Here is a 16,846-nt window from a genome sequence, read left to right on the forward strand (position 1 = left end):
AGAAGGACCCATGGAAAAAAACCACGTGGATAATACAGCTCCTCTGGTGTGTTTTCCAGCATCGGTAGTTCTGATGGGAGATGGGAAATGTTGGGAGCCGAGATGCGGAACTCACGGCGTGTCACCGTGAGCCCAGGTGGCCGGAGAGCCGGTCTCCCCGGCAGGGGCCTGGCCAGATCCTGGCAGCGGCCGTGAAGAACCACCTACGCAGCGCCGCTTGACCAGCTCGTTGGCGACCTTCACAGTGTCGAACACACGCTTGTGCTGCGAACTGACCACACAGGCACGCCGTCACCCCGGCATTGACACATTATATATCGATACGTGTTCACATGAGGCATCAAGCGTCGTCAATCGTAATGCACAAGCGCAGCCGGAGTCGTCCCTAGGGGTACGGCAAATTGGGACGACCGCCCCAGGCCCTGCACTTGGGGGGCCTCGCGATTCGACGTCATGGTGTCAGATGTGATACTTTCGGTTTAGTTTGTAGCCATCGGGGGGCCCCACACACGGTAAGTTACCCTGGGTCCCGCGCTCCCCCTATGGACAGCCCCGTGTGCAGTCCTGCATCAACAAACCGTGCAGCCCCGTGTCATCCACTGCCGGAGGAGGGCCTTTCCACGTCATCCCAATCACGTGGATTTCTTTGACCACACTTCATCGCGCTTGTTGGCGAGGGTTGGCGATGGTGGCCTTCTGAACCGGTGATTTTGATATCGCATTTACCTAAGCAAGCACTCAGTTTTGACTTATTTGAGTACCATCAGCAGAACACGTGCGTAGTTATCTTACCGGTGGTCAGAGAAGCCCTCATCCTCGTGCAGCTCTCGGCGCATGCTGCCTTCGATCTCGGCCGCGAGCGAGTCCTGCCACGCACAGACAGCCACACCATCACCTCGCTGACCTCGTCAAGGAGCGTAGACCGTCGCGTCAACTCCAGCCATCCTCGCAGTGGCGGCTTTTCGCTGGCCGTCGAACGAAGATGGTCACCCCAATGCGCGCTTTCAGGTGCGCTTCTGCAGCCATCTGGCACGCTCTTTCTTCCGATATTAGAAAGTCACTGGCGCTATGCACTTTTAAATTTAAGATTGAAAACTCATTTATTTAAAAGTGCTCTTTATGTTCAGTTCATTGTCCTTCACCGCACGTCCGATTATCACGGTTGGCTACATACGGTGCGAAAGAAGTTCGCACCGTATGTAGCAGTCCGAATTGGAACCGACGATTTCAGCAGTGCTGAGCTCTCGATGCTCCGAACAACAACATTAGCTATAGTAGTAGGTTTTTACCCTTTTAAACTGGTACAAAACTGACACCTTTATTCAAGGCATCATGTTTGCAATAACCACAACACAAATAGTCAAAAAAGCAAACAAAAAGAAGCAACTCTGATAATGATAATAATATGCACTGTCCTTGAAGTTGATCAACTTGTGTTGTGGTTTATGGAAAACATGATGCCTTGAATAAAGGTGTCAGTTTTGTACCAGTTTAAAAGGGTAAAACCCTACTACTATATTTTGCCACTGGTAAAAGAGATCTCATAGAACAACATTAGCTGTCTAAGCCACGAGGGGGCACACCTCCCTTAAGGAGGCACACACAATCAGAATCAGAATATTTATTTATACTTTAGGAATTCGATGAGCTAAAAAGCTATTTTTCACACATGTCCAGTAGGGGCGGGTCAAAACGTTACAACAACAAACAATACAAAAAGCACGGTAGGAGTGAAAAGTAGAGGAAAGATTAAAAATTACTTTTAAAAAATATCCGAATAAAAAAATGTTCTTACGAGGTAAAGTCCACTAAGCTATTAGCCTTCTTTTTCAGAAGCGACCTGGCCACAAACGACAGCTCAACAAAGTTTCTTATCGCATGGAAATCTATGGCAGAAAAACAATGTCAATAATCTAAAATGCACGTTGATTCTAAATGTGGAGGGGAAAAACCGGAGGACCCCTTGAGAAAGAAAAAAATATATATTTTTTAATAATAATCATTCAGACGCTGTCTTTCCGACAGCCCTGTTCTTCACCTGAGGACGGCTGCTTGCGCTGTGGCCGAAACGTCGTGAGAATTGTATTTTATCATGTTTTATTTTTATTATTTTATTATTTCCCTTCTACGTGACTTTACTGAAAGAACCAAGAAGAAAAAAATAATAATCCACACTCGGGCACCCGGGGAACCCTTCTGTGGTGCGGCGCTCGCACGAAACGAGGTGCGGGTGTCGAGGAGCGTCACCATGGGATAGAGGAGGCTGCCGTTGTATCTGCGCGGCGTGCTCATGACGGTCTGGCTGCGCAGCCCCTTTGACTCCTCCTGCGCCTCGTGCAGCATGTCCACGCACTCTGCGTAGCGCTCCTCGAGCTCCCGCAGCTGCACACCGCGCGGCGCAAAAACAGGCGCGGGACAATCAACTTAAGCATCAAGGCATTCGACTGCGTGTTGATTTAACGGTGAATAACCCAACCGGCAACATGTACTGCGTATTCTCAGATCAACATAATGTATCCATGTGTATTCTTGGTTCTTTAGGTAACGTCACGTAGAAGGGAAACAATAAAATATAAAAATATAAAATAAACAATTATTTTATTGTTTCCCTTCTACGTGACTTTACCGAAAGAACCAACAATATGAATCCCTGCAGTCACAAAAGCTTTAAATCAAAAAGTATCTATGTATGTTGAACTTATTGGGCACCGTTCGTCGCCAAACGTGCTAATCGGAAATCCGTCAAGAGAGGAGGGGGGGCAGCAAACTAAACATAAAAGCATTCCCGCTGTGTGTTGATTAACTGTGAATAACCCAACCAATAATTATAATAGGTACCGCATATTCTATTAGCATAATCTTTGCACCTAATCGGCTCACAGTGATGACATCACCTTTACTCCTCTCTTTTTAAGACGGAAACAGGAAGACTTCTTCACAATTCTGGCTTATCACCTGAAGCTGGTTATAATCACCAACACAACGTCACTCAAATTGTTAAAGTTGTGGGTTTACTCTCCAACACAGCGGTGTGCTGAAGTAGAAACTAATCGGCACGTTCTGTTTACGTGACAAACCTTACTAATTGGCTGCGCCGGGTGGTGGCAGGTTTAACAAAACATATTTATGCGATCCAACCAAACAAACACCTTTCTAATGGATAATATTGGTTTGCGAAATCCTACATTTGAAACCAGCGCAAAGCAGGCTTGCCGTGACGATCAGGGATCATGGATGCTCGTTCACAGCGATGGCCAAAACATCCCAAGTAAAAACCGCGTACTTGGACAACTGTTCAGGATCAACAGGGGATGCTGGTGCCAAGGGGATATTCTGATGCTAAGAGGATATCAGAATTTGAATCTCTTATTTATCCCGGAGAAATCCCATGTGCTATGAAGCTCTTTTTCACAGATTTACAGTAGGGGTGGGGTCAGAACGTTACAACAACAAATGATCGGAGTGCAAAGTATTGGCAAGGAACGCAAATCACTAAAAATAAATACGTAAAATAGATCAAGTATATCAGTTCCAATTGCATAAGTAAACCAATTCCCAAGCTTGAGCAAGACAGTAAAACAACAGCACGAACAGTCCCAGACCACACCAAGACAACACAAAGTCCGTCAATAAAATTGCACGTAAAAAATTTAACTCTCGATAGATGGGCAAGGATGAAAGTTACAAATCACATGGGCAAATGTAGTTGTATCCAGCACGAATCTTCTGCTTGAGGCTTTTTTTTGAAGGAAGATAATTGTTGGCACCGATTCTGGCTGCCTTCCCTGCTTGGTCTGGCTTCCCGTGCCTCCGAAAGAAGAAAATCTGTTCGTGTTATGAATTGTACAGTGTTTTGAGAAGCAATTTGCATGAATGACGCGGTCTAAAAATACAACTTCATTCTTGTTATTTGCATTCATATGGCAATCTAAATGCCTGAGCAACTCAATCGCCCCATTCCAATCATTCTAATGACCTACTGCAATCTGGCCAAGGGAACCCCAAGAGGCAGCTGTCTCTGTGCAGTACAAGGTATAAGCAACACTGAAATATAAATGGGCATTCGTCTGCAAATCAAGTCGGGGGCGATGTTGCTTTGTGAGATACACAAGCACACAGATTAGTGTTCTTCACTAATTTTCAGAGGGGGGGGTCACTATTGCCGAGACGACATCAGTCCGATGGCCACAACTCATTTGAAACCAGTGGGTTTGACAGCATGATGGGGTGTTTTCGCATTTGTGTATTGTCAGGGCCAGCACGTCAGAGGCCGCACTGAAGGCCACCAGGGGCTGGCCAGTGGCCCGCGAGCCTTGCAATGAAGAACACTGCCATCATAGATGACGGTCATGAGATAGACAATTGAGCAGATTATGGTCATAGGATGCACACACACACAAACACAAATGAAGGCCACGAGTTGCAATCACCCCAGACCGCACCGATCTTCAATGAATCCACGACTCACCTCTGCCGTGAGCTCATGCTGAGCCTCTTTGGCTGCGCTCAGATGTTGAACGAGCTCCTCATTCTCCAGCTGATACTGCAACCAATGAACAACAAAATACAGCGTTTAAAACAAGTTTTAAAAGTCATGCGTGTGCGAGGGTTATGCAACGGTTTCCACTGTGTGTTTCTCTCCGGTGTTTAATTTGCAGTTCAGAAGCAGATGGGTAACTGTCGGAGAAATACATTTGCACATTTTAAAGTCATCCTTTTTGTTATGATTGTCTTTAGGCTTTGGGCTATAACCCTTAGATCAATTTGGACACTCATCAACAGGGTCCTGTAATAGCAACACAGCATTCAATTACAATATGGTTTTCATTGGATCATGTCCCCTGTTAGGAAGGGCCAGAGAAACACTTTCAACCTCCAAAGTGAAATTAAAAAAATAATTTAGTGAGTAATACATGGATGTTTGCAGACATTATAAAAATGCTAAAGTGCCTTTTTGTTTCTGAAAATTTTCTATCCAAAAAAGCAGACAAGAAAGACGGAATTTTTTTACAGCCAGACTGCATATAAAGCCATCTACTGATCAAGGACACGGGAGAAGTCAAAGGTAGATTTTTTATGCTGATATGCACTTCCATTATCTGCTCAATGTAGTTTTCTGGCAAGTGAGTAATGAAATATCGGTATGTTTATAATAATGATAACTTCCAGCTTTTATAGCGTATTTCACAACGTTTTATCTGGCATTTACTCGAATCATTAAGTAGTATGAAACGACTGCAGAATTACAACGAATGCCGCAATTGCTTTTACGATGTGACTCGCAGTTGGCAGCGAGGAAGCGGTCGTTGATCTTTTAGTGTTGCTGGTGAAAAGTGTTTGCCTACTCTTCAGCTGCGTTCACGCATCTGAAAAGCACAACACTGCATTTTGAAAAAGAGAGGTTTATTTATCACGTCAATTTTTGGTGTCGGGCTCAACCTACGTTTGGTTCTCAAAAAATTACAACCGCAATGAAGGACAGGCATCTATATATACAGAGTGGTAGCTCTTGCAATCTCTCATTTACTTGATACAGCTACCATGGCTGTGACGGTTCCACCTGAAGACGGAAGCTTGTGTTGCCTCCGAAACGTCGTGACTTTTATTTTATTTTACTTTTATTAATTTTAATGTTTTACCTAAGTGACTTTACCGAAAAAACCTAAGAATATGAATCCTTGCAGTCACGAAAGCTTCAAATCTAGAATCTATCAATGCATCAATAGTGGCATGACGACAACGATCGTTGTGAAGTATGTCCTCACAGCTTTAGCCCTGCGCTGCAAGTCCACGATCTGTGACAGGAGGTGGGTGATCTCCTCCTGCTGGCGGGCGCTGTCCTCGTTCCTCCGTCCGAGCTCGTCCGTCAGGTGTCCGATCTGCAGGTGCGCGTCCCCTAGACGGTGCACACGGTTCACCGTCACACCACACTTGCTCCCTCACGGGTGCCGCTCACGGCAGCATCGCCGCACAGGCAACGGCGAGCGCCCGTCAAGTGGTGGTGACGACAGCATGGCGCTTATGCCAGCCTAGTCAGTTGATTTCCTGCTTGAGCTAAATCACCAATTAATCTTAAAACTGTTTATGCATGGGGAAACTGGTGTGTGCGAGGAAGACCCATACATGCGGAGAAACCACACCCAACCACCGCACGGACTGCTCAGACACCTGCTGGCTGTACAGGTACCAGATGAAATAATTCTCACGACGTTTCGACCACAACGCAAGCAGGTGAAGACCAGGTCTGTCGGGGAGACAGCGTGTGGCCGAAACGTCGTGAGAATTATTTTATTATGTTTTATTTTTATTATTTTATTACTTCCCTTCTACATGACTTTACCGAAAGAACCAAGAAGATGAATCCCTGCAGTCACGAAAGCTTTAAATCGAAATTTAGGTACCAGATCGTTTTACTGCCTCTCGCATGCATGTACCTAAGTGTGTATGTGCGTGTGTAAGTAGCAGTGGCACAGTAGTTAGCGCACTGCACTACGAACCCGGCGACCCGCGTTTAATTCCCTCTCATGGTCAAAGGCAGTGACGATTATCTGAACCATTCCTGGGCCTCCCCCAGGTTAACTCAGCCTCAAATTAGTACCTGGTGCAATGATAAAACATCGCCACTGGGGAGACAAAGGCAGTCAGGCATGGTGCTGGCCACCCACCCATTCGTGTGTCGTAGCAGCCATCATAGGTGCTTGCTAATCGCACTTGCCCCAAAAGTCTGTTTAGGCTGTACTGGGGATCTTTGTCTTTGTAAGTAGACAGAAGGCGAGGTACGTACGGAGCCCTTTTACACAGTCATTGACCAGCTGCTGCTCCTTCTCCTCATAGCTGATGGTCTCCGTCTTGATGTGACACGCCTGCCGGGCACACGCACAGCCACAGAATAGGAAACCTTTTCCTTACCGAAGGCCAAACAGGACCCTCAAACACCTTTGGCGGGCCCGCACATTAACACGCACCTCAGCGTTATGCAATAACAATGTGAATAACAACACGTGTGTCAACAGAGAATAAAGCTGCCTTTGCAGTGACAAAAGTGACCGAGCGCATCACCCAAATTAGAAACACGTTGTTTGCCAGCTTGAAGATCATTTTGTGGCAGCGGCCCATATGAATCAAGGTTGTGTGCCCTATCTGGCCCACATGCCCTATCTGGCCCACATGCCCTATCTGGCCCATGTGGGCCGTATCTGGCCCATGTGGGCCCTATCTGGCCCACACGTCCCATCTGGCCCATCTGAGCCGTATCTGGCCCACATGCCCTATCTGGCCCATGTGGGCTCTATCTGGCCCATGTAGGCCCTATCTGGCGCACGTGCCCTATCTGGCCAACATGCCCTATCTGGCCCATCTGAGCCGTATCTGGCCCATGTGGGCCCTATCTGGCCCACGCGCCCTATCTGGCCCATCTGTGCCGCATTTGAACGGACAAACCAAACGTGGACAGGGCCACTGTAGCCTCCTTAACAGTATACTTTGTGTGCTTTATTCGAGGCAGTAAATGCTTGATATACACTTTCCTCACCCATTACATTGTAAGCGATGCACATTAGCGTTATAACAATTAATCTACCAGAGAACCGATGAGTTGGCGTGATTCAGGGCCGTGGTTCGATTCTAGAGTTCATTCTTGTGGTAAACAGCAGCGGCTCTAGTGACTGTTGCGGTCACTTCAACCCATTACACACAACATGTATGAATTGAAAAACATTGATGCTTACATGCACAATTTGATGGATGCATTGTGAGCGTAAGAATCGATATTTATTATCGATGAGTCAATATGTATACGTATGTATGTTGAACTTCTTTAGAACTGTACGTAGCCAAGTGTGCCAATCGGAGGTGCAGGGGAAGGACAACAAACTAAACACAAAAAACAAGATGAGTTTTCAATTTAGATTTAAAAGTGCATAGCTATAGTGGCTTCCTAATAATAGTGTAATGATATGCATCATTACACCTCAAATGCAGATGTGACCATATAGCCAATCGTTGAAATATAGGCCTTCCTATACGCTGCGAGAGAAAACAAGTACAGTAAAACCTCCTTATTTCGGTATATGATCATTTGTAATTGGGGATAATTCGGTACGGATGTGCTTTCGGCATATATACAGTATTAGTGTTTATTCGGGACCCCAGGGTCCCGCCATAAGGTTCATGTGACATAGCGAGGAGGTTTGTATAAATAAAGCACTGACTGGAGGAGTTGTTTTTTGTAACTGTGCCACCTGATACATTCAAAGACAAACAACGTGAAGTTATTCATAACATATTTTTTTTTTGGGTTTGATCATATAAACATAAATGTTTTTACATTTCTACATTTATATTTACGCAATCTAACCGAGAAAAAATACTCTATTGTGGATCATATTGGTCACGAAAGCCGACGTGTTGAACGTGAAGTGACAGAGTATGAACAGACCCTGTGTTTTTTTTAACGCACTCTGTTGTTGTATCCTCAAATCTTCTAACTCAATATTTACCCACTTCCCAAAGTGGTATCGACTGCAAACTTGGTATACTTATGTCATACTGATGACAATACTATATTCTATCATAAAAAATACAAATATATGTTTGTAAACATTCTTTTTGAAATGTTGTGTTTCGGCTTGCCTCTAATTGTCCATGGTAAACTGACGTTGGCTGTAAATGACCACGGTCCCTTACGTTATGGCAAGCTTCGGGGCCACTTCCTGGAGTCGTGGAGTTCTTCCATTGCTAGTACGGTACATTTCATTAAAGCGTGTTTTTAAAAAAGTTTTTTTTTTTATATTATTAATAATTACAACTATTGTGCACTAGTGTACACACAGCCATTGCGCACCTGTAATTAGCAATGGTTGGGCGACATACGGTGCGAAGGAAGTTCAACATACAAACATAAAAAAACACGTCTTCCATGTGGTTTCACCGCCATAAAATAATGTATGAAAAAAAGTATTATGTCATATTTTATATCTACACTCTATCCGGGATGTTGGCTATCAACAACAAGGCAACTCCTATGACTAATTGGGAATGGGACGCAAGCGTAGGATTGATCACCCTGTCGCTGGCCGCCTTTGGGGAGGGTGTATAGTGTGAAAGGCCGAAACACCCTAGGAACCAAAGGTACACTACTGACGATGCGCTCCCCAAATTTCACCAGGCTCACTATTCATGAACTCTTGGAAGTGCTTGCACAAAGGATAGTAACATCTCATCCTGTGTTCTTGGAATCTGTCCTTCAGTATGGCCATGAGAGAGAGATGATCTTTAGTCCCTTCATACATTTATCCGACACCGTTTTCCACTCTTGCTTATGAAAGTCACACAAACAACTAAGTAAAACAAACGCTTTCAAGGTTGCTGGCAATTTGCTCATACAAATTGTGTAAACATGTGAACAAGATGACTATGAATTGGCCCATTGTTTTAGATGGGAGGGGCATATACAATGCAACGACCCCCCCCCTCCCCAGACTCATGGAATTAGCGTGTGAATGAACATCAACAAAGGACACGTGATCGGATTACGTGCGCTCTCGTGTTGACGCCCTGCACTGCCGTACTCAGATGCAGCCGTATTCTCAGGATGCTTCCCAAGATAGTAGGGCATGTGACACGAGGACTGTAATACTAATAATGTTCTTATATATAATCGTCGTTCATGCAAATTGCATCTCAAAACGCTTGACATTTTCACCCACCACACAAACATCTTTACAATCCAACAAATAATGAGCATCGTAAAAAAAATTACATGAATAGCGCGGATGAACAAAACCAGGGGGTGGGGTGGGGGGGCGGGGTGGGGGGCTGGGTGGGGGGAGAGCGAGTTTCAGATAATGGCCGAAGCAGCGGAGAAGGAGTGACCTCTCATTGAGCAGATGTTAACGGAGGGTTTTGACAGTAATATTTATTTATTATACTTTATTGCCATACCCACTGTGGCAATAATGAGAAATGTAGGAATAGTTTGCGCGCATGACAAACCATCGTGAGATATACACCATATAAAATTAATCTCAATGTATTAAAAAGTTTAACATGTGCCTGCATGCACCAAAGATCCCCCTCCGAATTGCCTTAAAATACTTTTTGAGCGAGTGTTTGTTAGCGAGCACCTATGAAACCCGGCACGGCACACGAGGGTGGCCAGCACCACGCCTAGCTACCTTTGTATCCCTGGTGGCGATGTTTATACACAGCACCAGGTACACATTTGAGGCCAAGTCGACTTTTGGCAGACAGGACAGGACCGGTTTAGATAATCGTCAATGTTGGTGGCGTTGGCCGTGAGCGAGAATTGAACTGAGGTGGCCGGGCTCGTAGCACGACGCACTCTTCACACAAAGATAAAAGACAAAGATCCCACGTATAGCCTTAACAGACTGTAGGGGCAAGTGCTGTTAGCGAGCACCTATGAAGGCCGGAACGGTACACGAGGAGGTGGGTGGCCAGCACCACGCCCGACCGCCTTTGTCTCCCTAGCGGCGATGTTTACACACCGCACCAGGTACTCATTTGAGGCTGAGTCGACCTAGGGGAGGCCCAGGACCGGTTCAGATAATCGTCACTGGTGTTTGCCGTGAGCGGGAATCGAACCCGGGTGGCCAGGTTCGTAGTGCAGCGCGCTAACCGCTACACTACTGTGTGTACATATTTCACACACACACACACACGCACGCACCTTTGAGCGGAGGCACAAATTCTCGTCTTCCAGTTCCTTAAGTCGCTTGTGCACCGCATCGAGCTGTGCCGGGATGTGTCCACTCACGAGACTCCCTCCACTGCGTTCAAGCCTGCGCCGGGAAGGGGGCAAGACACACGCGGTTGGGGATAGGGGGGTAACAAAAATCAGGGTCAGGTCAGCACTTTGGCTGGCGCTGGCGCTGGCGCTGCCACTGGGCGTCGCCCCCTAGGCAGTTGGACGCACGACTGAGCAAACTAAAAAGGGCTGGGTTTTAAATTTGGCGCAAAAAAATGCGTTGGATGCGACACAAAAACAGCAAATACAACAACAACAACGACAAGCGCCAAAAAAAGTTAAAGCACTGGGCACAACACAGAGCGGCAGGGCACGGTTTTGGGCATACACGAAACAGTTTTGTGAAAAAAAAATTGGGATTGCAAGTAAATTTCAGATAACTTGTTGTGAAAAACACTATAAAATCACGATCTCATTCGTATACGCGTAAAATGATTGAATTTAACTTTTGGCGGAAAAACCAACAAGTAGCAGACCACGAGGCCTAAATGACGCGGGAGGCAGCGCCGAACTATTTTGTTTTATTTTGTCAACATCGGTTTGGCCAAAGCCAGCGTTGGGCGAGCTGGGATTTTACTGCAATCAACTTGTTAAATCTTCGACGGTTACCGCTGTATGTAAATATTGGCTCGTATTTTTGGTGGATAAAACTGGATTGCACTGCTTCCGTGTGCTGCGTTTGCGCGATAGCTCCTCAGGGGCATGCCACGGCCACTCCACCAAGAGTCGTGGGCGGGGTTGGGGGGTGGGGTGAGGTGGACTCACGGAGTGGAAGCACTGGAGTCGCTCTCGCTGTCCTCCACCGTGTGCGTGTAGATGTGCAGCAGTTCATCCTTCATCGACAGGTCGTGCCGCAGCTGGTTCACCTGCAACCACGCGGAGCACACCGCTCCTTAACGACGCGTCCTTCCGACAAACCCTTGCGCCATCGACCAACTGGGCGGTCGGTTAGACCACAGGTGGGCATAATTCAATCACGAATTGGATCTTCAATTCTCGACGCTTTGACGTTTATGTTTTTAACTCCCAGTTTCGTTACGATTCCCCACCCCGCAGGACTGCATTATTAGCAGGAGAGGGCAGTGCTGTACCGTGGTCAAATAAGCCCCACAACTTGCACGGTGGTGGTGAGGCCCTCATCCAGCAGTAGAGTGACATATGCATCTGCCGCAATGGTGCTATCGGCATCACGAGACAAAAATATTTCCAATCAGAACTCTCACAGCTAGAAGTGTCAGATAATGGTGCAGAAGTCACTTCAATAGGACTCTTCATCCACACTAGGGGCACACCTTTAATAAGCCCTGCATAGATTGTTGTTGCATGGCAATTTAACTGAAATTGGTGATTATCAGGGCTGGAATATGCCAAATTAAGTGAAGGCCCAAATTCATCGGGTTTGTGTTGCCTCCGAAACGTCGTGATTTTTATTTTATTTTTATTTTACTTTTATAAATTTTTATTTTTATTTTTTACCTACGTGACTTTACCGAAAAAACCCAAGAATATGAAGCCTTGCAGTCACGAAAGCTTCAAGTCTAGAATTTTTTTGGGCCATCATTGATTATTAGATTCAGGTAACATGATGATAATAAAGAACCCGACTTGTCACAGGTGGATGACACCCAGATTCGAAACCAGGATCTCAGGGATGCCGACTCAGTAATAATAATAATCCATGTTTCTATATCACTGCATCATTCGTGCAATCTGCATCTCGAGACGCTGCACAACCCGTGTCAGGTGGAGGTGAACAGATATTCAGATGTTTTCGACCAACTATTGAGTGTGTATACATGCAGGAGGAACCCAGAGAAAACTCAAACGCGAAAGGCGCCAAATCTCTATCCCATACAGATGGAACAGATAGAGATAAGTCCATACCGTAGGTAGCAAATCGTGCTAATCAGAGGTGACCTACACTAAACTATTAAACTATTTTTATCTTACCAAGTAAGGCCCACTGAGCTTAATAGCTATTTTTCAGAAGCGACCTGGCCACAAAACGATAGCTCAATGAAGTGGCTCACAGTGTCAAAATTCATAGCAATCAAATTACTCTAAGCACATGTTCTTTCTAAATGTGGAGGGGGAAAAAACAGAGGGCCCAGAGAAAAATCCACGCGACCACGGGGAAAGGAGAGAGAGAGAGATGCAAACTCCATATTTACAACAGCTACCAGCCACCGGGGAGGCATTAGGACGAGGTGGGGTGGGGGGGTGCGGGGGGGGAGCTCAGCCACCTGCTCCAGGGTGTGCTCCAACTCATCCTCAAGGTGCTCCACGCGCTCAGACAGACTCTTGTTCTTCTCCAGCAGCGTCTGACCGATCCGAGCGGCCAACTCCAGGTCCCGCTCTTTCTGCGCACGAGAACGCACGCACGAACACGCGCACATGCGCATATTCGCAAAAGCGAAAAAGGACACGCGGACGTATGTTAAAGCATGTCCACACGCGGCACATAACCACGGCATGTTTGTAGGAATAACACTCAAAACTTTGTAAAAGTACAACCCGTCATCGATAAGTAATTTTAATTAGACAAGCCTGCGGCTAATTTGTGAGCAACAAGAGGACAACGCGGCAAAATCAATTGTTGTACTGGACTTCTATGCTCCCGCATCTATGCCCTCCGTTTTCAGCAATCCGCACTGACCGGCGGTGGTGAAGTATGGTCGAATAACCAACCACGACCCTGTAACAATGTGGGAACGCCCTCATCTGGCAGCAGTTTAACAAACCGGCTGTGCATGTACCAGCACGTGCATCCAATAAGCATGCACACAAGCACATAATCAAGGATGCTTGCAGGGGAAAAGACTCAAGATTTGCTGAGTGTGTAAATGTAGAAGCAGTCATCAATAATGAATTGAAATGACAGAAACCAGACATGTCTCCTGAGCTCCAACTTGCATGTTAAATTCACTCGTCCTACTTTTTACACGCTTTTATTTAACTCACTCTGTCTGTTGTTGTTGTTCTTGTTGTTGTCGTTGTTGTATCCTCAAATCTTGTAACTCAATGTTTACCCACTTCCCAATGTGGTATCGACTGCAAACTTGGTATACTTATGTCATACTGATGACAATACTATATTCTATCATAAAAAATAAAAAACATAAATTTTTAAACATTATTTTTTATATGTTATGTTTCAGCTTGGGTCTAATTGCCCACGGTAAACTGACGTTGGCTGTAAATCACCACGGTCCCTTACGTTATGGCAAGTTTCGGGGCCACTTCCTGGAGTCGTGGAGTTCTTCCATTACTAGTACGGTACATTTCATTAAAGCGTGTTTTTTGTAAAGTTTTTTTTGCATATTACTTTTCCTCGTTGAAAGATAAAAACTTGAAAAAATGTTTCACCGTCGGCACTACTGATAGCTTTTAACACATTTATGGATTTGCTCAGTCCATCCATAACGGTGGAGGGCACAATAATGCTCGTAGAAGACCCAATAAGAACAAAAACAGCAGAATATTGGGACTTATCTGATTGAAAGCCAGCTATATTGATTATAGGGTTCCCCAAAACTTGGAGATGAACAGCACAAACACGACTACCTGGAAATATGCAAACGCCCATTGCCCAGACAGCTACCCGTCGGCTTCCGTTCCGCTAATTAACCCTTTCCTGTTCCAAGACGTCTGCAAAAGTTGCAGGGTGGGTCCCGTTCACCGCTGAAGCTCGGCATGCGCAAGCGTTTCGGCGTAAATTTTATTTCTAGAGGCATAGCACCGTTGTTTTTAAAGATATTGTACTCACCGCAGAGAACTGTAGCGACACGCCCGCACTCTATGATAGCTGGCGAAAAACTGTGCCACAGGCCCTCCAGCATGGCCTTGTGGGAGCCTCGGTACCAATAAAGTTATAAGTTCTCCGTTCTGATGACGTATACGTACATCGTCGGAATGGGAAAGGGTTAAATACAAATACCTCCAAAGACAGATGCATTTTGGAAAGCGTTACTCAACCCTTGCATGCGCATGCTATTTTTCTTCCTTGCTTATATCAACGCCCGTGTATATTCTGCGCAGGCGACGTACAGGGTGAGCAGGCCCGTGAGGCCGCGTGGCAATGGTCGACGGGGTCGATACAAAACAAAAACGATGGTGAGGAATCTCACCTCCTCCAGCAGGTGCGTGACCGCATCGATGTCACTGTACGTGCGCGTCATCTGGCCCACACGTTCCGAGCACAGCACTGCAGCCACGCACACGAGTGCACGCAGACAACAACACACAGATTACACACGTTGGGGGTGCTGTGAGTAGTCGCTAAGGTAGCCACAGTACCGTTTCTGTATCACGCATAATAGCAATAATCATCCTTTATTCATGCAGGAAACATTTTTTTCATGATTAATGAGCACAGGTCCAATGGCCCAAAACGTGAAGTGGCCAACGACAAAGACACAACTGAAGTTGCAATGGAGAAGAGCAACACGTAGTTGACATGTAACAAAAATGCTGGTAAATGTTTATTCTTGTCCATCTGCTCTTGACCAATTATTAAGACTTTACTGCATAAATCACAATCAACACCATCAGTAGCCATTATCTATCCATGGCTGGATGAAGGCTTCTCCAAACCATCGCCTTCTCTCGCCATCTCACAATGGAGCAGACCTCCCATCTCCTAAGATGTCCTCTTTGATGAGTTCCCATGAATGTGTATTTTAATTGATAAGTGCAGTGCTAAAATTGTTACATGCCTAATAATCTGGAAGATGATCCATGCATAGATACCCAACTAAAACTTCCTATAAGCTTCTTTGGCTATGTACGGTGTGAAAGAAGTTGTAAAAAATACATAAAGCAAACGGCAGAAATTATTGAGAAAACAACAAGGACTTCAAAGCATCTACACATCTCCCACGAATCGCTGCAGTCCTCTACAAGCTCTGCTTGTATGTAGGTCCTCTACATATGAGTCTCTATATTCAACATGTAGGCTTTCGCGAACCAACATTATTCAGAATAAAGGTTTTTGAGTTTGGTGGGTTAACAGCACATTTATATTTACGCGATCTAACCCAAACGCCTTTATTATGACTTCGTCTTTACATTCAACTGCACGTACCCACAAAGCGACGGATGAAAGGTGTGCATCCCCCACACCCAGCCATTACCTTAACCTCCTCAGTGATGGCGTAACAACAGCGCAAGATACCCATGTGTTTACATAAAATTGCCGGGCAAGAAACCCACTTCATGCCCACGTCGAGCTTAGGCATTAACTGCCTTTAAAAGGCATGGCCAGCGCAGAGACTTGTCAACAACAAGAGCAAAAGAACGATTCAGGGCCCATTGACAAGGTAGCCTGCAGAGTGCAAGAGCAATGGGACTCCATCTGTGTGGAGTTTTAAATGGTATCCCCTCGAAGGAATGTGTTTTCTCCAGGTACTCCAGTTTTATACCACATGCCAAACACGCATTGATGGAGTTGTCCTAACGTTCCAATACAAAACCCTCATAAAAAAGTCTAAGACTCAATAAGCTTTTCCTGGATGAAGGCCAGCAATATTATTACTTATTAAAAGAAGGATTTGTAACAAAACAACCCATGCTAACTGCTGCTCAATTCCAGGGATGGCCTGGATGTTTAAAGGAGCGCTCTCCAAATTCCAGCTGGAGATATTTACAGACTTCGCCCGAGCCTCGTGGCTGTACCATTACAATAACACATCCACGTCAATCCATCCATGCGGAGCTTCAAGCATTATCTTCCCCTTGACCAAATGGATTTATCTTGGAACCACGCTTTCCTCCGATGTAAATCCAAACGCTCATTCGTGGAATTATCTAATGCAGGATCCTCTTGTCTTAAAAAATGTCTCGTCTTAAAAAAAATACTTTCCTGCGTAAAGGGCAGCAACATCGTTATTTATTATTTTGCAACTCTCTAAAACCTCCGTGCTACTTACAGCTCAGTTTCCAAGGATGTTCTGGATGTCTCCGAGCGCTCTCGAGATTCCGGCTGGAAAAATTTACAGGATTCCATCGAGCCACGTGACTACCATCGTCACAATTACTCATCCACATGGCGGAGCCTGGGGACAGCTGTGGGAATAACAG

General features: G+C 45.6%; 1 protein-coding gene across 1 annotated transcript in view; it reads right to left on the minus strand.

Annotated features, from left to right (window-relative positions):
- LOC133357731 (trafficking kinesin-binding protein 1-like) overlaps positions 1 to 16,846 on the minus strand; it is a 61,023-nt gene that overhangs the window by 13,115 nt on the left and 31,062 nt on the right. Inside the window, 10 exon segments of the mRNA XM_061575828.1 lie at positions 116 to 271; positions 793 to 866; positions 2,248 to 2,382; positions 4,469 to 4,543; positions 5,766 to 5,896; positions 6,785 to 6,863; positions 10,691 to 10,802; positions 11,534 to 11,634; positions 13,012 to 13,128; positions 14,896 to 14,972. Of these exon segments, the coding sequence (XP_061431812.1) occupies positions 116 to 271; positions 793 to 866; positions 2,248 to 2,382; positions 4,469 to 4,543; positions 5,766 to 5,896; positions 6,785 to 6,863; positions 10,691 to 10,802; positions 11,534 to 11,634; positions 13,012 to 13,128; positions 14,896 to 14,972 (1,057 nt within the window).

This window comes from Lethenteron reissneri, chromosome 7, assembly GCF_015708825.2.
Source record: "Lethenteron reissneri isolate LAM-NWPU_2019-01 chromosome 7, ASM1570882v1, whole genome shotgun sequence".
Classification (NCBI taxonomy): domain Eukaryota; kingdom Metazoa; phylum Chordata; class Hyperoartia; order Petromyzontiformes; family Petromyzontidae; genus Lethenteron; species Lethenteron reissneri.